The 25,883-nt window shown below is 37.3% G+C and overlaps 1 protein-coding gene across 2 annotated transcripts in view; it reads right to left on the bottom strand.

Annotated features, from left to right (window-relative positions):
- The window catches only part of LOC122401371 (DNA-binding protein D-ETS-4), a 104,308-nt gene that overhangs the window by 9,163 nt on the left and 69,262 nt on the right, over window positions 1-25,883 (bottom strand). For both annotated transcript variants that reach the window (XM_043403454.1, XM_043403453.1), the window contains 3 exons: window positions 9,588-9,979; window positions 8,350-9,020; window positions 5,960-6,114 (listed from right to left, as the gene is read on the bottom strand). In XM_043403454.1, the coding sequence (XP_043259389.1) occupies window positions 5,960-6,114; window positions 8,350-9,020; window positions 9,588-9,979 (1,218 nt within the window). The remainder of the gene's footprint in view (window positions 1-5,959; window positions 6,115-8,349; window positions 9,021-9,587; window positions 9,980-25,883) is intronic.

Genomic DNA, 25,883 nt, shown 5'->3' with positions numbered 1-25,883 from the left:
AACTTCGAAATAAAAATAAGGTCCAGTTACTCCGCACAAACTCCCGCCGCAACGTTCAAAGAGCACTTTTTCCAGAAATCGTGTTATAATTTACCGCGGTCTGCAATTTATTTCGCGCCGTCCATAATTTTTCAATTAATGATAGCCATTACCGGGGAGTTTGCAGGAAATCGAGCGTACGTGTGTCATTAATGCGCGAAAAGGAACAAAGTGAAACGGAGACGAAAGCTCTCGAAGGGAAATCAGAAACGAATTCCATTTACATATTTCCCATTTATATGCATCGTACGGGGAACAGGTACCATACGAGATACTGCTAATTGGTACTAATGCCGCGTGATCGTTTCAGATTGCTGCTTCTTCCCGCATTTCGCGATATAAAGTCGTTCGGGGCGACCCGTGGGCATCGGTTGCAAATTGCATATTCGCGAAATGCAAATGCACGGGCATAAAATGTAAGTGTGTTTTCGAATTTGATGCAACTAGGTACCCGCGGTCTCGGTGGTACCTGATCGAAACATGCGAACCGTGGTCTTCGTGTAATTTCAGCTGCCGGTTTACGCGATGCATTGATCCTCGGAAACGTTCCGCGAATCGGATTCCCAACGGTCGATTATGGCGCCGCGGCTCGCACGCCGAACGACCGTAACGAATTCAGTATGCATTAATGACTTCTTCAGTGTTTGAGCCGATCGCGCGTATGAATTATTTAACCTCTAGCAGCGTTAAATTTCAGGTCAAAGGGAACGCTGGCCCATCGAGCTTTCGTTTTCTATCCGCGTTACGAATTACGACGAAGGACAATGAGAGCTCAGGATGCCACGGAGATTAATACCGTTGATGTTTATGCGAGAAGCAAGAAAGGAAATACGGATCACCTCGTAAATCAAATTTCTCGGTGCAACATTGCGATTACGACTGAATATAATAATTTATGTTTTTCAGCTGCTTCGTCGGCGAGTGTATCGGAAGTTTTATTTCTTGGATTATACTGGGTAGACGCGGGAAGTCAGGAGTGTATATTTCGGTGTTTTCTTTCGATTTTTTTTGAAATTGTACTTTATGATAATAGCTGATAATTTGTTTACGAAGTAAGTTGGTGTTTCGTTAAAATAAATTTTTTTCGTGTTTGTTAATATTGGGGGCTTTTCAGAACCTTTTCAAATAGTCTAAAAATAAAATTATATGAAAATTCATTCGTTTAGAATATTTAGATAATCTATGTTCTCCAAGAGAGCTCGATATAAAATCAAAAATATTGAAATTGTGTTTCTATTGAATATCAAATGCACAACAATTGTTTTGACCAAGTGAGATTGTTTTTTTTGTAAATAAAATTTGTTGCTCGCCCATAACAATGTCTGCAAAAGACAGTTTGTGTAACACTTTGATCGAACCACCCTGTACATAATGGTCAGTTGCAAGCCAGTGTATTTGTTCGTGGAGACGTTGGCGAGTGCAGATGGATTTTATGATTTAGGTTCAGGAATGTGAAAGAACGAGTCACATTGCAATTTCATTCTTACGCGCCACGGACATTAAACATCCCCCAAGCGCAGTCGAACAAAGTTGTTCATTAATAATAAGTCTTTCTCGGTGGTGCAAGAATGAACCACGACGAATTATCGCAAAGTACAATGAGAGCCCAGGATGACGCAGAGATTAATACCGAGAAAATGTGAGCAGCAAGAAAGAAGAAATGGATCACGTCATAAATCGAAAGTTTCTGCGATGCGCTTTGATTAGAATTTTTAAAGACTGGAAAATTTATGTTTTTAATATTATATTATCTTTACGACCAATTATATTAGTTCGTTAAGTACAAGAATTCGATTAGAGTCAAGAACGAAGGAACGACAATCATTTATTCATTTGGAAGATTAAAAAATGTCAAAAGAATTTGCAAGATTCTACAGTAGGCTAATTTATTTTATATGAAAATCATTGACGCAGCAAATGGATCTAGAAAATGTTTATAGATTGAGAGACTCGAGATTTGTTCAATATCAAAATTCGATTAAATTCGAGAAAGAAGGGATGACAAACATCCATTTATTTTGGAAGATTAAAAAATCTCAAAAGAATTTGGAAGATTTTATAATAACCTAATTTATTTTATATAAAAATTATTGACACAGAAAAAGGATCTAGAAAATGTTTATAGATTGAGAGACTCGAGATTTGTTCAATATCAAAATTCGATTAAATTCGAGAAAGAAGGGATGACAAACATCCATTTATTTTGAAGATTAAAGATTAAAAAATTCCAAAAGAATTGGCAAGATCCTACAGTAACCTTATTTATTTTATACAAAAATTATTGACACAGAAAATGGATGCAGAAAATGTTTATAGATTGATAGACTTGAGATTTGTTCAATGTAAGAATTCGATCAGATTCAAGAAAGAAGGAATGATAAATATCCATTTCTTTGAAAGATTAAAATATGTCAAAAGAATTTGCAAGATTCTACAGTAAGCTGATTTATTTTATATAAAAATTATTGACGCAGGAAATTGATCTAGAAAATGTTTACAGATTGATGGACTCGAGATTTGTTCAATATAAGAATTCGATTAGATTCGAGAAAGAAGGGATGACAAACATTCATGTATTTTGAAGATTAATAAATGACAAAAGAATTTACAAGACAAATTTACAGATTCTAGAATAACCTAATTTATTTTATGAAAAAAGTACCGACAAAGAAAATGGATTTTCCAGAAAATATCCATAGACTGGAGAATTCGATTATGTTGTAGAACGAAGGACGAAAATGTCTGCACGAAGGAATTCGAAAGGGATAGTCCCGTGGAATCAGCGCGTCAGGGAAGAAAATTTAACAGTGAGCATCGGATCGAAGGTCGTGCAAACGAGGGAAGAATCCACGAAATTATAGATAGCGTATAACCGCGAGTTTGTTCATGATTTCACGTTGGGAATACTGCCGCGGTGCGCCGTAGTGTAATTATCCAATTACAAGACGTACAGCTGAATCCATTATGCATGACTACCTATCCCCCTTTTGCTATGGAGGCACTCTGTTCGCCATTAATTTCCACTGCGTTCTCTACGTACGATTTCAAGAGACAGAGATCGTCTCGATACACGTATCGAGACCACGGGTTTCTGCCGCACAAAGTAGACCGTTACCCTTCGGACTTTTGCATTGCAAAATTGCGGCTAGTCTCATCCCGTGGATCGTGACCATTATCGAGTTGAGCCTCAAACGGCCGTTCGAGACATTAACAGAGAGTTATCGCCGCCATCCTTAACCGACGGGGACCGTTAACGAAGTTGCAAAGCTTTTGGAAATTATTCCCCGGGTAAATAAATCGGAAAAATATCTTTACACCAAATTATTCGCGAACTATTATGACTAATATTCCTTTCGGGTCCTTTTCTTCATTAATAATGTAACTAATAGAATAAACTTTACTTAAAGAAAAGAATTATCAACGAAAACTGACCGAATCCTTTGTAGGAATTATTAATCTTTCATGTGTTTTTTATTCTATTTTTTCTTTAAACGTCAACGCTAATCGTACATCATTTTTAACTCCACTATTAACCTCACATTCTCAAGTATTTACTATATTATATTTATATTTTTTGCATTAACTATGTCACTTGAAACAATTACGGAAAATCAAAGACAACATAATTTTATTCACACAGAGTGAAGCGAAAGAACATTTCCTAATGGTTATATAACAAATGAAACCTCTAAATATTATTTTGTATTTTTCAAATTTAAGTTTCGAAACAAGCTATTTAAGAGAATCGAAAGAATTCGTAACGGGAGAGATCGGTCGAATACAAATTAATTTCCGAGCGCGTCTCGAACAGAAGGCAAGATTATTCAGGTGATATGTATTACCCGAACGTAACGTCCCATAAATATTCGTAATCTCTGGATTTACGTCCGGTATTATCGCTAGACAAGGGAATTTTATATTTGCGTCAATAGGAGTTTTACTTATCTCCGTCGACCGCTCAAAAGCCAACGGTCGAGAGGGACGTGAATCTACATCTTGCATTCCGTTCGCGAAACGGACGAGGTACGGTAATAAGAATTAAGTACCGTTTCGAAACAAGGAAGGAGAAGAAAAAAAAAAAAGGAGGAGATTCCCCGAGCGAAATCAAAGTAAAACGAAGAGCCAAGAGTCCCTCTCTCGGTTTTGCTAATCTCTTTCGAGACAAATGGCCGTTTCTAACATTGAAAGCGTGTATTTGCATTCATGCTCGGGACTGAAATGTCGACGATTCTTGACGTAGCTTTTAAGACTGGTCGTGGCCGGGGCTCGGTAACGGTCCATTCAATGGCGAAGAAATCCGCGATCGCGACTAAAACGATGTATACCAACGATGCCACGAAAGGTGTATCGGGGAGAATCCCGGTTCCCGTTAAGCGGCTGCAAACCGTATTATTACGCCAGTTGCTTACTCATGCCGTCCCTCTTGTACCCCTTTCAGTCGCGGATTACGAGGAAAGAACGTGGACGCACACAGATTTCCAGGAAATTCACTTTCACCGGACCTTGTCCGCGAGTGTTTCTCAAGTGACTCGCGCCATTAGTTTCTTTATCGAACGAGCCCACGGCTTCTGTCTCTTCTTTTTCCTACTTACAACAGGAACAAAACCCGCCACTCGTTGAACCGATCCAAGGAGATAAAGGTACTTGTGTGAATCGAAATAGTACATTTTATATAAAAAAAATGAAGCATATTTTAGTTCGAGTACGGTCAGTCAGATCAAAATGAAGACTTTGCAGATTTAAATTTCTTAATATTCATTTCATTCTTCAGAGGCGATTTTCTGTAATTGTTTCAAGTATAGTTTGTGTAAAAAATTTGGAGTACTTGAGAATGTTAGTATTGGAATTAAAAATGGTGCACGATTAGCGATTGTTGTATCGATACGTTCACGAAGAATGTAATTAATTTTGTTAACGATGTTTGAATTTCATAATCTGCGAGCACCCACGATTCCATTCTCCGCGAATAAAAGGTTTTAGCGGAGATAAAGCGAAAAACGAAATCTGTTGTAAATTCTTGGGAGGACACGAGATAACCTCTTTGAAAAATGTTAGCGACGACGACATCGGAGATAACGAGAGTAGAGTACATGGTAATCATCAACATAGTGGTTCATTGAAGACACCATTTTTGCAACTGTTTACATTGTTAATTAGACACGAATCTATATTTCGTTTAACCCTCGATTTATTTTCGATATTTTTTTAACGTAATAATACTTGAACAACTTTTGCAATATTAATTTTTTTCTTTAATTGTGAAATTCTCTTCAGTCACATACTACAAATATTATTATTTAGAGGACACTCACTGTGTGATTATTCAATTTTTCGTGTCAAGAAATAATTCTAAAAATCAATGATTGCAATATTCTATATGTGTATCTATGCACACGTTTCGACTAAATTTTTAAAAATCTACAGGTAATTTAAAAAAATTGTACAACTTCTATTCCATAATATTATCTTTTTCAGACCATCAAAGTATGACTCTCACTTTCTTTCTTTTTTTTTGAAATATTTCAAACGAAATGAACAAAGAAGAAAATTTCGAACAAAGCTCGAATTAGCAGCGAGTCTCGAAAAGAAGTGGCTGTCAGGATGAGATCGAGTGAAATTAATCAACCGCAGAGGTCCGTCGTCGCCATCAATCTAAGACGCCGTTCGTCAGCGGCAATCATCCTGCCCGCGACCGTTTCCACCGGTAATTTATTAAAACACCACGAAATTCCATCGACTAATTGCTTCGTTAAAACCGAGCCGCAGCCCGCGAATAATCGTCGCTCGAGGAACGTTGCGTAACGGTACACGTCGAAAGCGCGACTTACGCGCTCGCCGGTTTTAACGAGCCCCGTGAGCCCCGTGATCGACAGAGGCCGAGGGGCGTTGAAAATTTTCGGTGGATCGCGACCGTACTCACCTGAGGTGCTCTCTGACAGAATTCTTCCTCCGTGAGCGAAGTCAACGTAGCGCCGTCCACGTTGAAGCTCTCCAATGGCACCGAGGGCAACTGCAATTGCCTCCTGGCCCATTGTATCCAAGCTGCTACGTCCGCCGCGCTCCAGCGTCGCGGTTCTGCAATAACACCATCGTTTTCTCGTTAATACCGTACTTCCTGTCTGGGGTTCACCGAGTCTTTTCACCGAATTCGCGAATATCGAACAACCTTGCACGGGGAGACCAAAAGAAGACTTTAAATTCCTCCACTCAGTGATCTGAGCTGCGGCCATTTTGGTCCACAAATCGATCCTTCGATTCTTGTATTTTAGTACATTTTTTTAGATATTTCTGTGATTAGATATGGTGGTTTGAAAATAAAGTTTCGAAATTGGAATCGCGATATTTTTAAGTATTCAAATTTATCCATAGTGGTCTGAGAAGCGGCCATTTTGGTCCACAAATCGATCCTTCGATTCTTGTATTTTAACAAATATTTTTAGACAACTCTACGATTCGATACGGTGGTTTACAAATAAAATTTCGAAATTGGAATTATAATTTCTGGTAAGCCTAGTACAGGTGATAAAAAGGAGGCTTTTTATACGTAATAATTTTAATCGCCCAAGCTTTCAGGAGATGTGAATACTAAAAATGTGATTGTATCATTTAAATAAATTAGAACTTGTTGCGTTTGGCTACACAGTGATCCAATTTCTACCAATCAACAAGGTGATTTGTTTTCTTCTATATTTTAATTAATCTTCCGATCGCAAGTCGTGGTTCGGTTTGCGTAAATCGTATTCCAATTTCGTCATCGATACGAGTCGAAGATCGCGTAAATCGAAGCCTAGGTTTAGTCATCGTGACGCGTTCGCGAACGAAAGTGTTGGAAAACTGGCGGAAGCACGACGCGACCTTGAACAAAGTCTCGAAATTTCGTAACTCCGCATGAAAGCAAGCTGGCGACTTCGTAACTTATTCCGAGCGTTCATTATGGTACGAAGTAATAGTCGAACCGGTCGCTCCTACGTCCACGAAGATAACGTCAAAGTCTCGCCCGCGGCAAGGTAGCAAGAAGACCTAAGTGTCTAATGGACACTCACGCACCTTCTTATTACTAAGAAATGGTACACCTCTAGAATTTATTTGTTTATTATGCCACGGTAGGTGGAGTGGTCGTTAAGTTCTCTAACGGTGACGAGCATTTCTTTTTTTTTAGCTTTTAAGAGACGGTGCAACGTACTATGTGATTTTGGATCGAACGAGCGCCTTTTAAAATTTAATTACGCTTTGGCGAATTTCTGAACGTTCGATGTTAGAATTGAAGCAAAGTGTTTCGAGTTGCTCGTACAAAATGTCAACTTTTACTCCACACTTTTCTGCTGGTTAATTTCAATCTTACCAGAGTGTGACTTTGGGCACTAAATTTTAATAACTTTAGGGTCTGTGTGATTTTATAAATTAATAATACGTAAAATATCGTCGATATAAACTCATATAATAAATAATATTTTTATTTCGTTTACTGCTAGTTTAGGAACCATTTTTAAATATTTAAATTCAGCAGGATTTGAATCAACTTTGAACAATAAATTGTATCAAAATATTTGATTTACTTTTCAAGAATGGAACTTTTTTGTTTTTAATTTGTTATCCTGTTTATCGTTTAATTTTTCGACTTCTATTTTTATTGATCCTAGAATTTTTATTTTCTGGTTCTGTGAAACGCTACGCACTCAAGCTTGGTATGTGACCCGAGCCACATCCCGGTAGATTTAGGGTTAAAAGGACCTGAATATTCCTAGAACCGACCGCGCTGGATGTCGAGGCTGACTCCTCAAGGTGACGTTTTACGATTTGTATTGTTCGACGATTCAAAGGGTACAACGTCCCATCGAAAGTATCGTTCATACTGGCATCTCGTAAACGTCTCGACTGCTGAATAATACACGGAATTTTCCCCGGTATAAAAAATCACCTCCTCTATTCCTCGCAGCCATTTTGAACAGTTGTACCGATTAAAAAATATATTAACAGGTTATAAGATAAATCTACCTACTTCACAAATAAAAATCTCGACAATTATTATCCACATAGAGCACTGTTATTTTTAAAATGAATTTAGCACGAATAATAATAATGTCAAAGTGATATAATAAGTAACAGAATTAGTGGCATTAAAAAATATTTTTACAGTGAATATTCCAAGCATTAAAGATTATTATGTCGAAGGAGTATGTGAGATCTAGTGGACTCTACATATCCCCAAAGTTTCAGAATTTTCTAAACGTCCAGATCGTACTAATAAACTCGTGTCGAACAAGAGGCACGTTTTTCAACGAAAACTGAAAAGAAACGAGTGTTGCTCACCTGGATGGATTCCCAGCGCCACGCAGGTATTATCAAAGTCTTTCTGCAGCTGCTGGATAGCCAGACTGAGGACGGGCTCGATCTGTTCTCTGGTCAGGTCCCCGACGCACTCACCGGGTTCCATGTCTTCCACGAACCCGGTCCCGACGCTACCAAGATCCACGGGTCTCAGATTGTACTTCCTTTGAAAGCTGGTGTCCCTCAGAACCTCCCTCAGCAACTGATGATCGCTCTTTTGGCCGTCCTTGAAAAGCTCCTCCTCCTTCTGCAGAGGATTGCTAACCTCGTCCTGTATTCTCTCGAGTTTCAGGACATTTGTTCTCGCGACGTCCGCGAAATCCTTTCGAGCGCCCTTGAAGAGCAAGCTCCTCAGCGGCGAACTGTTCTCGAGCTCTATCGGATCGGGGGAGGAGGATGTCGTTGATGAAGAAGACGACAACGAAGAGGAATTGCTGCTGACGCTGCTGCTGCTGCTGCTGCAATTGGACCGAGGCTCTTCTTTGAAGAGGATTTCCTTCAGCAACGGGTGTCCTTGCACTCCGGCATCTTCTTTCTTAGCGAAGAAATCCGCGTCAAGGCTGTTGTAAATGTCCTCCTCCGTTCTGGGCGGCGTGCACGGCACTGTGCAATCGGTCGAATCCTCCCTGTACCCCAGACTCTCGGCCAGCAGTCTGAAACCAAAGTTACAGGAAGGGTGCGTGTCATTGGAGGGCTTATTATCACAATTTGATTATCGTCGATGCTTAGATTTCCAGATGAAAGGGTCCCCTAGCTTTGGGACTCAAAAAGAAAGGCAACTTTAAATTCAAGATCATTTCAAGGGCATTTCAAGGTCGTAGTTTCAAGGAGGTTGATGAAATCGTCTTGCTTAAATATAGACGAAAAATAGTGCTGCTTTGAAATGTTAAGATGACTTTGATTCTTTAACAACAAAGCTACTTTTTGAAGATATTTAACCCTTTGCATTCCACTCGAACAAAATACGTACCACAGCTAGATTCAAGTTGGGGAATATACGAATCAAATTTAAATTATACATTTTTGTATTTTTAGAGTTCACATCACAAAATTGAAATTGGTGTTGCTAGTTATTTGCATTAATAAAACTCTCGAAGTGCAAAAAGGGTTAATATTGTAATTTATAGTAATTGTTATTTTCGAAATACAGTTCATCAAGGGATGAGTAAGGTCTATAGGATTTTATTTGTTATTTTACTTTTATATAGAGAAGTGTTTACCTGGATTCCTGCAAGATGGCCAGCAAGTCGAGACTCTTCTCCCTTTTGACCGGTTGTTTCGCGGACGGTTCCGGGCTGGTGGGATAAAATTGCGCGCTCTGAGGGCTCCTGGGTACGTAGTAGGGACTGGTCGGATATCCTGGCGAACCCTCGTGCGAATAATTGGGGGACAGTGGCAATTCACCGCCCGCGCCGGGATACGGCGGACTCGAGTAAGTAATGGGCGAGCTAGGACGCGGCGATTGAGCTTCCTGTTTGATTTGCGTCGGTTTCAAGGTATTCTGGGCGCTCGCGGTGACATAATCGTCCGAAAGAAGGGATAAATCGAACTGGAATGTGCTGTAATCGAACGACGGCGAATAGCCGGCTGCAGAAGGCACCGTTTGTGGCATCTGAAAAAAGAGGACATTGACGTCGGTTAAACTTGTTTCTAAACTGGCGAGAGTTTGCTATAAATCGTGTTTCTCATCGGGAAACTTATACAGGGTGTTCGACCACCCCTGGGAAAAATTTTAATGGAAGATTCTAGAAGCCAAAATAAGACGAAAATCCAGAATATCAATTTCTTGATTGAGGCTTCGATAAAAAGTTATTAACAAAATTAAATTTAACAGATTCATTGACGAAAAATTATTTTTAGTTGCAGGGGGCAATTAGAATCATTTTTGGTGATTAGACATATTCCCGAAATTTTACGCACTTTCGAGAAAAAAATTCAGAAAGGTGGACAAATTTTTCGGCGAAATTAGAAAATTTCAAATCATTCTAAAAAAATTATTTTTAACTAAGGGGGTTAATTACAATCATTTTTTGTCATTAGACATACCTTCGAATTCCTACGCACTTTTGAGAGAAAAATTCAAGTAGGTGCCTAAATTTTTCGGCGAAAAAAAAATTTTTAATTGTTCTGGAAAAATTATTACTAGCTAGAGGGGTCAATTGCAATCAATTTTCGTCATTACACATATCCCCGAAATCCTATCCATTTTCGAGAAAAAAATTCGAGTATGTGCTTAAATTTTTCGGCGAAAAAAAAATTTCAAATCCTTCTGGAAAAATTATTTTCGGTTGCGGGGGTCAATTACAATAATTTTTGGTGAATAGACATACCCCCGAAATCCTGCGCATTTTCGAGGAAAAAATTCAGTTTGGGCGGAAGTTTAAACGTTAATAACTTTTTAACGAAGCCTCCATCAACAAATTGGTATTCTTGAGTTTCGTCTTATTTTGGCCTCTAGAATCTCCCATTAAAATTTTTCTCAGGGTTGGCCGAACTCTTTGTATACGAGATCGATCAAATTATAAGAAAAATTTGTATATTATTTTTATTCGTGGTTATGATACAATCGAGGCATTGTACGTAACAATTGAGACGTTTGATGGAAGAAGAAATAGAAATATCATTACAAGGAGCTATAGAGGACACTCCTCAGGATGTCTTTTCGCTCGTAAATTTCGTTTTCACGATAGTAATGCCAGTCACTAATTTTAAGCACAGATGGACCACTCTCAGATTCGATACGATTAAATAAATATTGCGTATTTGGACAATTTGAAAGGATAAACTAAATATTAGTGTACATGAAGAATTCCTATATTAAATAGTTCGTGTAAGTTTCAAATATCGAAGATTGCGTTGCCAGTTCGTGACATTAAAAAAACGCAAATTTCGAGGAAGAATAGTAGTTTCTGCAAGGACCAAGCATTTAACGAGAACGTTCGAGACTCTATTCAACGTTGCGCATTCCAGGCGATCCACAATTTACTTGGTCGTGTATGAGCGAAAAGATCTAGTCGAAATGATACACTTTCCTCGAGACTGCACCGATGGACCCAAGGGTCCATTTATCTTTCCGCGTGTTTATTGCCCGTCCCGCGCTTAAACTCGCGTCAGTTTGTTACGCTCCGTAAGTCACTTATGGCTCAGGGCGATCTCGAGCCCCATCTTCGAGGCTCGCGAGGCTCGCGAGGCCGCGATATCGTTCCGTCAAACGTCCGATTCGAACGTAAACGTCCCGATCACTCCCACATGGACGCGTTCGATCGCGGCCAGAGACCCTCCCGTACGTTTCCGGAATTCTCGAATCTCATTCTACGCGGGTGTCCACAGGAATAACAGTGGTACGATGCAACGAGAATTTATCAATTAAATCGATGTTAATTTTTAGCAGTCCTTCCATCCTCTCGTTTATTTTTTTCTCTAAATAAAGTTTAATCGAACGCACAAGTAGGTACGAGCACGAACATCGTTTCGATCCGGTACGAACGATCCTAAAATAGTGTCTCTGATTCTACAACGATGCTCATTAAACGCTAACAGCCTGCTATCCTTTTCTCCCGGTTCGTTCAGGCTGGAGTGGTTCGATGCTTTTAAATCAAAGAAACATCCGCCGAATGCAACGGTAATTAAAACTTCACCCTCCCCCTTTGGTGCATCGAACGAGGTCGAACGGGGTTACGATCGCGATATCGCGGTGTAGAAAATAGCGCAGCCTCGTTGGACCGGGTTAATAATAAATATTGGTTGAAATTTCCTAGTAAATAATCGGCTAACGACTCGCTATTATCTTCGGTCGCGTCTGAAAATAAGGGAAGCCAGAGCCAAAACGAAACACTTTCCCCGACTGGTTCACGGGGCCCCGGTTGGGTCGGTGTGGTGCACCTTAAGGGCCCATTTATCTTTCCGTGTGTTTATTGCCCGTCGTGTGTTTGACCTCGCATCAGTTTGTTACGCTTTGTAAGCCCATTACAACGTTCCCAGTGCATCTTCCCTACGCTCAGGCGGGGTCGCGTCTGACATTTTGACGTAGTGCCCCGCAAAGGTCGACGCGAAATAAACGATTATACCCATACACGAGCTCGCGGATTTGCACGCTTACTCTTTATATACCCACGTAGAGACACAATGCACCGTACCCCCACCGCGGCGACCGCGTACACCACGCTAACGGCGCGGACCGCGAGGGAGGAACAGAGATGAACCTAGGTGAACAGATACGGGGGAGAGCCACAAAAGAGAACCGCTTATTTCTCGACTTCTCCTAGCCTACCGCGAAAGGTCCCGGGGAGAAAGAGAATGTTTATCTATGCTGATGGGATCTGTGGACGATGGAATTTCTGCCCGAGCTTTCCTGAATCGCCTGGAAAAAGTACCCGGGGTGCTCTAACCCCCCTCTTCAAGAACACTCCCGGAAATCAACTTGCAAGCTGCTCGACGCGATGGGAACTTTCTATTTAAATTATACGAACGTTGCAATCTCCAAATGGGTACTTTCATTTTTCGATTCTTTGATCACAGCTTTTAAAATTGGGGCCTTTTTAGGGACGATGATTTCTATGCAATTTCAATCCTTGGAGCAATTTTTTAACGAAAGCAGAGAAAATCGATAGTTTGCAAGCTGCTAAATATGATGGAATTTGATATTTCGAATGTACCAGAAGTATGATTCTTATTTTTCGATTATTTGGAATAATTTCTACGCAATTTCAACCCTTACTCGTTAAACACTTAACTGTTAAAAATTGTTTAATGAAACCAGGGAAAATCGATAGTTTGCAAGCTGCTAAATACGATGCAATTTGATATTTCGAATGTATCAGAGTAATTCGATTTTTTAGAATAATTTCTACACAATTTCAACCCTTACTCGTTAAACACTTAACTGTTAAAAATTGTTTAATGAAACCGGGGAAAATAGCTAGTTTGCAAGCTGCTAAATATGATGGAATTTGATATTTCAGAAGTACCAGAAGAATGATTCTCATTTTTAGAATAATTTCTACGCAATTTCAACCCTTATTCGTTAAACACTGAACCGTTAAAAATTCTTGAATGAAACCAGGGAAAATCGATAGTTTGCAAGCTGCTAAATACGATGCAATTTGATATTTCGAATGTACCAGAGTAATTCGATTTTTTAGAATAATTTCTATACAATTTCAACCCTTATTCATTAAACACTTAACCGTTAGAAATTCTTTAATGAAACTAGGGAAAATCGCTAGTTTGCAAGCTATTAAATATGATACAATTTGATATTTCGAATGTACCAGAATAATTCGATTTTTTAGAATAATTTCTACACAATTTCAACCCTTATTCGTTAGACACTTAATCGTTAAAAAGTCTTTAATGAAACCAGGGAAAATTGCTAGTTTGCAAGCTGCTAAATATGATGGAATTTGATATTTCAGAAGTACCAGAAGAATGATTCTCATTTTTAGAATAATTTCTACGCAATTTCAACCCTTATTCGTTAAACACTGAACCGTTAAAAATTCTTGAATGAAACCAGGGAAAATCGATAGTTTGCAAGCTGCTAAATACGATGCAATTTGATATTTCGAATGTACCAGAGTAATTCGATTTTTTAGAATAATTTCTATACAATTTCAACCCTTATTCATTAAACACTTAACCGTTAGAAATTCTTTAATGAAACTAGGGAAAATCGCTAGTTTGCAAGCTATTAAATATGATACAATTTGATATTTCGAATGTACCAGAATAATTCGATTTTTTAGAATAATTTCTACACAATTTCAACCCTTATTCGTTAGACACTTAATCGTTAAAAAGTCTTTAATGAAACCAGGGAAAATCGCTAGTTTGCAAGCTGCTAAATACGATGCAATTTGATATTTCGAATGTACCAGAATAATTCGATTTTTTAGAATAATTTCTACACAATTTCAACCCTTACTCGTTAAACACTTAACTGTTAAAAATTGTTTAATGAAACCGGGGAAAATAGCTAGTTTGCAAGCTGCTAAATATGATGGAATTTGATATTTCAGAAGTACCAGAAGAATGATTCTCATTTTTAGAATAATTTCTACGCAATTTCAACCATTATTCGTTAAACACTGAACCGTTAAAAATTCTTGAATGAAACCAGGGAAAATCGATAGTTTGCAAGCTGCTAAATACGATGCAATTTGATATTTCGAATGTACCAGAGTAATTCGATTTTTTAGAATAATTTCTACACAATTTCAACCCTTACTCGTTAAACACTTAACTGTTAAAAATTGTTTAATGAAACCGGGGAAAATAGCTAGTTTGCAAGCTGCTAAATATGATGGAATTTGATATTTCAGAAGTACCAGAAGAATGATTCTCATTTTTAGAATAATTTCTACGCAATTTCAACCCTTATTCGTTAAACACTGAACCGTTAAAAATTCTTGAATGAAACCAGGGAAAATCGATAGTTTGCAAGCTGCTAAATACGATGCAATTTGATATTTCGAATGTACCAGAGTAATTCGATTTTTTAGAATAATTTCTATACAATTTCAACCCTTATTCATTAAACACTTAACCGTTAGAAATTCTTTAATGAAACTAGGGAAAATCGCTAGTTTGCAAGCTATTAAATATGATACAATTTGATATTTCGAATGTACCAGAATAATTCGATTTTTTAGAATAATTTCTACACAATTTCAACCCTTATTCGTTAGACACTTAATCGTTAAAAAGTCTTTAATGAAACCAGGGAAAATTGCTAGTTTGCAAGCTGCTAAATACGATGCAATTTGATATTTCGAATGTACCAGAATAATTCGATTTTTTAGAATAATTTCTACACAATTTCAACCCCTATTCGTTAGACACTTAATCGTTAAAAAGTCTTTAATGAAACCAGGGAAAATCGCTAGTTTGCAAGCTGTTAAATACGATGCAATTTGATATTTCGAATATACGACCTCCAGAAGGGTGATTCTCATTTCTCGTACTTTTTATTTCTGTTTTACCACATTACTTAAAATTGTGACGTTTGAAGGGACAATCTCTATACAATTGCAACCCTTAATCAATAACTGGAACACCTGAGTATCGAAAGTGCTTTGATAGGCCAAGTAAAATACTAAATAATGATTTAACGTTGAAAATTTGTAACGCTAAATTCACAGACATTGTTTGCACATATTTTTATCTAAATTCACCATGTTAACAGTTTCATTAAAATTCGATTTTCTTCACGATTTATACCATTATATTCATCAAATTTAATATAAGATTCTAACAAATAACATTACGAATTCTATAATATAATTGCAAATACGTAAAGAACTAAAAATAATTATCTATTATAATGACTAATACCATTACATTGATTAATGAATAATAGCCTTTACTATAAATTACTGAAAAATAATATTATGAATTCTATAACTCTAAATACGTAAAGAACTGAAAGTAATTATCTATTATAATGACTAATACCATTACGTTGATCCCATTTAATATAAATTATTGAAAAATAATATTATGAATTCTACAAACTCTAAATACGTAAAGAACTGAAAGTAATTATCTATTATAATGACTAATACCATTACATTGATTAATGAATAATACCCTTTACTATAAATTACTGAAAAATAATATTATGAATTCTACAAACTCTAAATACGTAAAGAACTGAAAGTAATTATCTATTATAATGACTTATACCATTACATTGATCTCCTTTAATATAAATTACTGATAAATAATATTATAAATTCTACAAATTTAAAAAATCAGTAAAGAACTGAAAATAATTGTCTGTTATAATAAACAATATCATTACATTGATCTCCTTTAATATAAATTACTGATAAATAATATTATGAATTCTACAAACTCTAAATACGTAAAGAACTGAAAATAATTATCTGTTATAATAAACAATATCATTACATTGATCCCATTTTATATTAATTACTAACAGACAATATTACGAATTCTGTGACTGCAAATATGAAAGGAGCTGATAGTAGTTATCTATTGAAAGATGATGGTTGGATGGTTTCGCGAGTATATCGATGTTCACCGCGGAATAAGCTTTACAACGGTTAACGGGGTAATTAAAATGCATAATAGCAGAAGCTGGTGGTATCCGAACTGCTCAATTAACGGACAGGATACGTCTCAGCGTGCTTTGCCCAACTGTTCTTTTTGCGATGGGGAGTCGACAAAAATCGTCTCCGCAACGACAAGTTTTTACGGCTTCCTCGGTTTCCTGCTATCTCCTTGGCCTTTCCTAAGGACCAGTCATTGACGTCACGTTACCGACTAACCAACGGTGCAGCTGCATTCTCTCCTTTCGTGCATTAAACACGGAATTCCACTGAAGTCACGACGCCGCGGATCGACCTCGTCATTTTCGAGACATCGACACATTTTCGGGGCCGACTCGCCGGCAAAACCAGACAGAGGGACGTCCTGATCACTGACAAATAGCGATGGGACCAAGTGGAACACGTTTTTCCCAAACTTCTCCCAAAATCAAAAATTTCAACTCGTTTCGTTCCAACATAGCTAACTTTCTTTACCAAGTTAGACCTTTCTTTCTATTTACAACTAACATTTTTTTTAATTTTGCAATGGAAAATCATTATCATCAAGCGTACGAGTTATTTATTTATTTCTTCCAATAGGCAGAATAATAATAACAACGTTAAATATGTACTCTTCGATATTTTGCTTATGATAAGTCTTCTTCAGAAAGATTATTCAAATACCAAAAAATACATAAAAAATATAATGTATTTTGCTTGAAATAGTATTTAAGTTACGTTAGAAAACATGCTCGTCATTTGAGAAAAATTTAATCAAGTGCTAGTTATAAAGTTTTAATAGAAATTTTTAATACTTGATTTCAACCATTAACCACCGCTATTATTTTTCACGCAGCTCGCGAAATCCTCAATTCCATTACTATCAACGAGAATAATTCGAGTTTCACGACTCGCCATTATTTCTCACGAGCAGAATTTATTTCTTCGAAGAAATCATTTTTTTCGCGTATACCGATCGCATCCACGGTGCCAGCGATGCATAATGAAATGTGTTTTTAATAGCTGGTGCTCGGGTTGCGAGTAGCTAAGCAATAAACTTTTTTGCGCGACTTGAATACATTTAAAACATTAATTGGATAGGTGTTTTGAAAAATCTGTTCGATTCCAAAGAAGAACGATAGGCTGATACGATTTCCGATCTCCAAAACTGTAGGCAAAGAGATCAAAACGACAATGTGGTTTTTACGGCTTGAGAATTTTGTTAAATCGCCCCCTTAATTGGTCTGACCTATAATAAAGTGTAACATCGAGCAGAAGAAGATATTATTCGGTGAACTTTTAAATGCCAGACTTGCAAGAAACCCTCTTAATTCGGCCGATGCACGCATATGTTTGACACTTTTCGTAAAAAAAATGATACGACGAGAAACCACAATGAGTTATCGTTTGGTTCAAATTTTTCGACGCGTTGCTCGCCAATTAAATATTTCGCTGTAACGAGCAGCGTTTAATATTTCTCGAGGAAAAAAGAAGTTACGTTCGCAACGTAAGAGGAACCGATTTCACAACTTCGGATCGGGCACTCTTATTTTCCTCTTGCGTAATTACTATAATCTTCGCCGATTCGTTTATGTTTACGATTCGTGAAAGTTTTGATAATCGTATGAATCATACGGTGAATCATTAATTTACTAGAAAGTCACGACTTTCAAACAACTTTGGAACATATTAAAAATATCACGATTACCGTTGTCACGTAATATCAGTTTTATTTTTTTTATCTGTTTCGCAATGTTACGTCAATTTGACTATACTGTTAAATAGATATAATACTGTTCAATAGAAACAAAACAAACGAAGATGAAATATGTGAAAGTTCATTTTTGTAAAGAATATAATACAGGTTAATAATTTAATGAATTGAATTTATGAAACTCCATTTTGTTCAGTGCACCTAAGGCGTTTACGTAGGTTTGTTTATTCTTGTTTGTCTTTATAATTAATATCTACATTGTTCTGTTCTGTTTGGTGCATTATGCTCTTTACGTTCAATTTATGTAAATTATGTATTATATTATTTAATTTCTATTTAGCGTGTATTTATGAAAATCGAAATTTAGCGTTGGAGATTACTATTGAATCCGTTTAATTGCAATATAATCGTTAAATTTGCAAGATTTTACAATGATGGCCTCGTCGCGAACGTGGTTCATAATAATGTCTTTCCACCATCGCGAACGAACTTTGCACGCGATTGATAATAATTTCGGGCAACAATGACCTTCGACAGCATCATGGCAGAGAAAGCGTGGTCGAATTTCAGCGCATTCTTTCGGCATCGAACCGATTTCCGTGTGCCCATCCGGTGAAAGCTTATCGTTTCAGTGATTTTGTTTCGGAGCTGATCTCGTGACGCCATTACTGTTAATTTAAACGTGGCGCAACAGGCGTTTAAAATCGTTCGCGAATTCGTTACGAAAGAGTGAAACAACCAAACTTGAAAATCTCCAATCGTTTAAAAAAGCTTATTTTGCAATAAACAACTCCATTCATCTACAAGATTACGGTTAAATAGACGCGCTCGATCGAACCAACAGTGTAAATCTTCGAACGATTTGACCTGAAAATGAGAAATTTATTATTTTAAAATACCTCAACATTTGATTTCGTTTGAAAATTGCTGGAGGATTGTGTTTTGCATTTCAAACCGAAGCTGGAATCCGAAGACAGGGTTCGAGGGGTTCACTGACCCGGCAAGAGAACAACAGGCAAGTTCAAGGACAATAATTGTACGGTTCGCAGGACCATACCTTGGATGATCCTCAATCTGTCATGACGTAATGAAATTAGAAAGGCAGATGGCGTCACGGCCTCGCTTTGTTCGTCGCTGACAATGCTCGTCCAATTTCTTTTCGCTCCGATCGTACAACGATACAAGAACAGCGTCTTATGAACGTTCGGTACTTCCATTTTTACATTGTCGACACGGTAGCTGGATCAATCGAGCAATGATTGCTCGTTACGATGTTTCTGTCACGAAACTGCAATAATCTTGCAATATTTTCGGTGCTCGTAACGTGTATACTCCCAATTTGCGAACGGAGTTCCAAGACATTGTTGAAAATAAGTAAGTACTATCGAAGGATTACAATCGTAAGTTTCTATTTGTGAAGTCAGGCACACAAAGCTGTGGACATTGAGAATTCTTCATTTTGGGGGGCATTGAATCTATCACGAAGTTGGACATATGGTATTAGACTTCCCATTGGATGCACGAAACTCTATGTTCTATTAATGATTAATTTTATTCTACCGATTGGGAGTTAGTAATTTCATTTCGTTGGTTGGAAAATGTATTTTTTGATAGATTCAATGCTCCCGTGTGTATTTTGCAGGACTGAAAAGTGGTCACATCCTATTAAACTCAGATCTATTTGTATGTCAAAGTGTGCTACTGAAGATCGAATGCTGGCTAGAAAAGTTCATGAGTGGTCAATGTGGTCACATTGATGAATTCCAAATTTACTTCTATGTTAAAGTGTGCTATTAAAGATCGAATGGTGGTGATTATAAAAGCTCACGAGTGGTTAAAATAGTCACATTTATTAAAGCCAGATCTATTTGTATGTCACAGTGGGCTATTAAAGATTAAATAGTGGTGATTGGAAAAGTTCATGAGTGGTCAAAATGGTCACAATGATGAATTCCAGATTTACTTCTATGTTAAAGTGTGCTATTAACACATTGGCTGCCACGTCACCCACGTATGGGTGACACGACTAAAGCTAGGTGGGGGCCCTTGAATTTTAACGAGACTGTGAAAATAAATTCCATGACAAATTCTTGGTATGCTAGTTTCCAATTGTCTAAAAACAAAATTTAATTTTCCTTTTAATTTGAGGGGTTTGGTCTGGCAATCAACGTGTTAAAGATCGAATTGTGGTGGTTATAAAAGCTCACGAGTGGTCAAAGTGATCACATTTATTAAAGCCAGATCTAGTTGTATGTCACAGTGGGCTATTAAAGATTAAATGGTGGTGGTTGGAAAAGATCACGAGTGCTCAAAGTGGTCATATTTATGAATCCCAGATTTACTTCTATGTTAAAGTGTGCTATTAATGGTCGAATGGTGGTGGTTATAAAAGCTCACAAGTGGTCAAAGTGGTCACATTTACCAAGCAAAGATCTCCTACTATGTCAAAGTGTGCTACTAAAGATCAAACGATGGCTTCTTTAGAAGTTTATAAACAAAAGGTGGTATCGTTTTTTGTACTTTGTACACTACCAACCCGAACAAAATTTACTAGAACCATTTTCATAGCCTCCTGTCTAACAAGACGACGAACCCTGAGAGCTGCGTTCCCGCGTGCAAGTTGCAATCGTGAACCCGGAATGAAACGAAGCTATAAACAATAAAGCTCACGTGTCTCGTTATTTAGCGACCTTGAAAGAGGAAGAAAGGAGGTGCCAAGCGTCGGTTGCACCGGGACCTTCGGCAGCCTCGCGTATCCGTTTACAAACAACGTGCGCGACCGTTGCACACGTCGAGGCTCGCGTATAAATAAGCAATAAACGAAAATTACTTGCACAATTTAATCTTCGCGCCATTAAAGCGACGCGGAGGGCCCAGGGGGGGGGGGGAGCTCGGAAGCGGTTGTTCGCGGTTTAAAATTAAAATTCAACGGATTCTTCGTCTCCGTGGTCCCCCCAAGCACTGTTCGACGTGGCCCGCTCGAATGCCATTTCACAAGGTTGCCAGCGAACAAAAACCACGAGACTGCAACCTTTTTTTCCCCATAACACGGATCCCCCACCCCTTTCGAGCTCCCGTCACGTTGTCGGAGACGGTCTCAATCGGCGCTTTAACGATCGGGAATATTTATGAAAGGGATTTCCTACGCGAGTTATCATCGTTGTGACAAGATACGTCGAGCGAGGCAATCGCGGATCGCTATTCTCTCGGACGTCGATTCCCGCCGATTCATCGGCATGCCCGACGTCCAGAGACGGTACGTGTAATTAATTCCAGTTATGCTAAACGCGGCGAACTGATGTCAGCTATCGCGGCGTACAAGCGAGTCACGGTCGCTGGAATGCGTCACGGGATGTCGAATTACTCCAGAAACTCTGGCTTTGGTTCGTTAACTCGATGGGCTGCGATTAGGCTCGCCGTCGGGAGAACAACCCTTCCGGAAACGACGCGGAGGGAATCTTTCCTGGACGCGCAGTCCAGCTACAAAATTTTATTAAATTAAATTTACAAGCAATTCCAGCGATTACAGGGAATTTTTAGTAAATATGTTGACCAAGACAGTGATACGAATAGTGTACTGGTGAATTTGTAGGTTGAGATGTTAAATAAGGGTGAAAGAACAACGTTAAATTATTCAATTTTCTGTAAAACTGAAATTTTTATTTTGGACTATTGTAAACTGCATGGAAGTTTCAGTACTTATTTTTGTAAGTTAAAATTCACAAAATTCTATTTAAATTTATTTTTCTCAACACCACAACTTGAGAATTAATTTTTGGAAAATCTTATGATACATATATGGGTAATATGGTAACCATTTTAGACTATTGTAAACTGTATGGCAGTTTCAGTATTTATTTTTGTAACCTTGTTATAATTAACAAATTCTATTTAAATTTATTTTTCTCAACACCTCAACTTGAGAATTAATTTTTGGAAAATCTTATGATTCATGCATGGGTGATGTGGCAACCATTTTAGACTATTCTAAACTGCATGGAACTTTCAGTACTTATTTTTGTAAGTTAAAATTCACAAAATTCTATTTAAATTTATTTTTCTCAACTTGAGAATTAATTTTTGGAGAATCTTGTGATCCATATATGGATGATGCTGCAGTAAAAGTGTTTTATAAATATGGATCGTTGGGGTCAGTGATTTCTGGATCATTTTCTTAGGATGTCGAAACAAAGATTTAGAATTCCATCGCATTTATTCCCCTTGTGAATTCAGTATACTGGTGAATATGTAGGTTGAGATGTTAAATAAGGGTGAAAGAACAACGTTAAATTATACAATTTTCTGTAAAACTGACATTTTTATTTTGGACTATTCTAAACTGTATGGAACTTTCAGTACTTATTTTTGTAAGTTAAAATTCACAAAATTCTATTTAAATTTATTTTTCTCAACTTGAGAATTAATTTTTGGAGAATCTTGTGATCCATATATGGATGATGCTGCAGTAAAAGTGTTTTATAAATATGGATCGTTGGGGTCAGTGATTTCTGGATCATTTTCTTAGGATGTCGAAACAAAGATTTAGAATTCCATCGCATTTATTCCCCTTGTGAATTCAGTATACTGGTGAATATGTAGGTTGAGATGTTAAATAAGGGTGAAAGAACAACGTTAAATTATACAATTTTCTGTAAAACTGACATTTTTATTTTGGACTATTGTAACCTGTATGGAAGTTTCAGTAGTTATTTTTGTAACTTTTTTATAATTAACAAATTATATTCGAATTTATTTTTCTCAATATTTCAACTTGAGAAATAATTGTTGGAAAATCTTATGATTCATGTATGAGTGATGTGGTAATCATTTTAAACTATTGCAAACTGTATGTAACTTTCAATACTTATTTTTGTAAGTTAACATTCACAGCATTCTATTTAAATTTATTTTTCTCAACACCTCAACTTGAGAATTAATTTTTGGAAAATCTTGTGATCCATATATGGATGATGATGCAGTAAAAGTGTTTTATAAATATGGATTGTTGGGGTCATGTTCTAAGGAAGTCGAAACAAAGATTTAGAATTCCATCGAATTTGTTCCCCTTGTGAATTCGATATTGCAATTTCTTTCAGTTTTCTCTCGGTATATCTTTAATACTTGCAGTCCACTTTCTTTTATCTATCACTCATTATTTCTTTCGTTTCTTCTTTGAGATGCAATACGGTAATTTATATAATTTATGTAAGTAGGTCGGGACCGGCAATTACTTTCGGACGAATAAAGCGCAAGAGAGTGGCGCTTTCAACTATGGAATAACCATACGGATGAAAATCATTGGAAGTTTCCCCATTCTCACAAATGAATTCTTGTTCCATTAAAACGATCGTCTTTTTATAGCATCGTGTACTCATACCTCTAAACCCATGTTTGATCTTTTATATTTCTATTTCTATTTATCATTTCTCTAACATTTTCCAGTTCTCGAATTGAATTCACATAGATCTGCCTCCGTGTTGCGATCACCATTGTTGTCTTTCACACGATTAACTCTCAGAGAAATCTTTCTATTTCTGTATAACTAGAAATTAATTTAATATTTATCATTTCTCTGACATTTTCGAATCCTCGAATTGAATTCATATAGATCTGCCTCCTAACCCAGACCTAACCCAGACTTAACCCAGACCAAATCTTTCTATTTCTGTACAACTGGAAATTAATTTAACATTTATCATTTCTCTGACATTTTTGAATCCTCGAATTGAATTCATATAGATCTGTCTCCGTGTTGCGATCGACATTATTATCTTTCACACGATTAACTCTCAGACCAAATCTTTCTATTTCTGTACAACTGGAAATTAATTTAACATTTATCGTAGAACTTATTTTTCTAACTTTATCGAATTTTCTTAACACTAGATTTACGAAAACCATCAATTCGACGAATGGTCCATATTTAAAATTGCAGAACGCGTAAATATTATTTTTTAACAACTTACGTCGAATTTGATTGATGCAATGGCATGAATACATATTCTAATTGAAAGAAAAATCGTATTTTAAGGTAATCGTTAACATGAAAGGTATCAATAAATATACATATGTGCGATCAATGCCCGTAAATCTAGTGTTAATACCGTAAAAAGTTCTATCATCTATGATAACCTGTCATCTTAAAACAACTATCAAGATGAAAGATTTCGCCCAGAAAAGTACCATAAGAAAAGACATTAGATTAACATAAAATGAAATAAAAATCGAGTGGTTTTTCGAGGCCCTGTAAAGAGCTGGTCGACGTTACTTTCGACTTTCTTCTTGTCGTTTTAACGAGCACCGACGTCGCCATTAAAATGACGGACAATTTCGCATTCAGGAATCTCGTTCGATACACTTCCACGAAAGAACGAAACGCGCGACATAATATTAATAAACTCGAATGTCACATGATTATACCGTTACCTGTCATGACATTCTGCGTCGATCCGCATACTTCTTGGCGAGATCATTACCATCGTCAGCGTGGAACGAGCTGCGAGCATAGAACCCATCGTGAGCCAACCGAATTTCGATGCTGATCCTCCGATAAACAATGTCACCGACCACCATCAATTAACCCCACGACTCTTCTTTTGTTCGCGGCACGATTGGAGGTAACGGTAGCACGGTACTTTCGATCGTCCATTTTATAAATTCCTTTCGCGGTTTCACGGTGACGGATCCAACGTTACATAATATGTACGAACGATCGATCAATCTTCTTCGAGACGATTAACGCTAAACGCATTATATAATTAACGTGCAATGCTTCGAGATTGTTTGCAGTTCCGTGGGACAATGATGAAGTAAACAGAATCGGCTGAATAATTAAAATATCGAGAAATTAACTTGCTCGGCGTTCAGAGTAAAATGGATGGACAAATTACTAGTTACGTTTATTATCGTCGAGATAAAAGATTAAGTCTTCTCTCAGAAATACAGGTTAAAAAATACATTTTTACGCTTGGAATTTTCTATTTAATTTTCATCGAAATAAATAAGAAAAACTAGCATATAATGTTATTTGTTATTTGATTATCTTACAGTCCTGATCCAACATCACCGCTGTTAATAAATTATTATAAAAGAAAAGTCGAAGGGCACTTTACTCTCGACGTCTAAATTTGTCGGTATCATAACAAGTAAGAGTCGCGAATAATTACAGTTCGAAAATCCGGTCGGTCCGTTTTCTCTTTAAGCAATTATGTAAGTTAATTGCCTCATAGATTTCACAGAACGAGGAGAAATTGCGGTCTAAAGTTAATCGACGCCCCGAGTTTATCGGAAAGGTGAAATTGCCCGATTAGATTTTGTAAAAACGAAAAAGGGAATTTATCTGAGCGTTCTGTATCGTCGCGATACGCGTGGAAAACGATAACGCAGAAATAAACTGTAAAGTAATCGGCGTCGCGGGCATACGCAACTGACATAATAAATTTAATTGCCGGATGAAATCGATTAATTGCAATTAGCCTGGCAGTTCGGCCGAGTCGCGCGTAACACACGGCGGAATTTCTCTCCGCGAGTCCTCCGCCGCGCCATCGATCGTGAAATTTCGACAAAGTGATCGAAATTGTTTTCTTTTTTTACAAGTATCGATTACAGTTACGGTGTAGAGATTCTTTCTTTTATCGTTCTTGGAAATCTTTTCTCGAAACAATACTTCTGTCCTTTATTTTTGTTTTTTATTTTATCAGTGGTGGTTCTAAATAGAATGTTAAACGCGTATCGCGCGGTCCACAAAAACA

This window comes from Colletes gigas, unplaced genomic scaffold (genome assembly GCF_013123115.1).
Source record: "Colletes gigas isolate AHSC1104 unplaced genomic scaffold, ASM1312311v1 Colletes_gigas_Sc00024, whole genome shotgun sequence".
NCBI lineage: Eukaryota > Metazoa > Arthropoda > Insecta > Hymenoptera > Colletidae > Colletes > Colletes gigas.
Note: the sequence above shows the minus strand (reverse complement) of the source record. Positions and strands in the feature narration are given on the sequence as shown.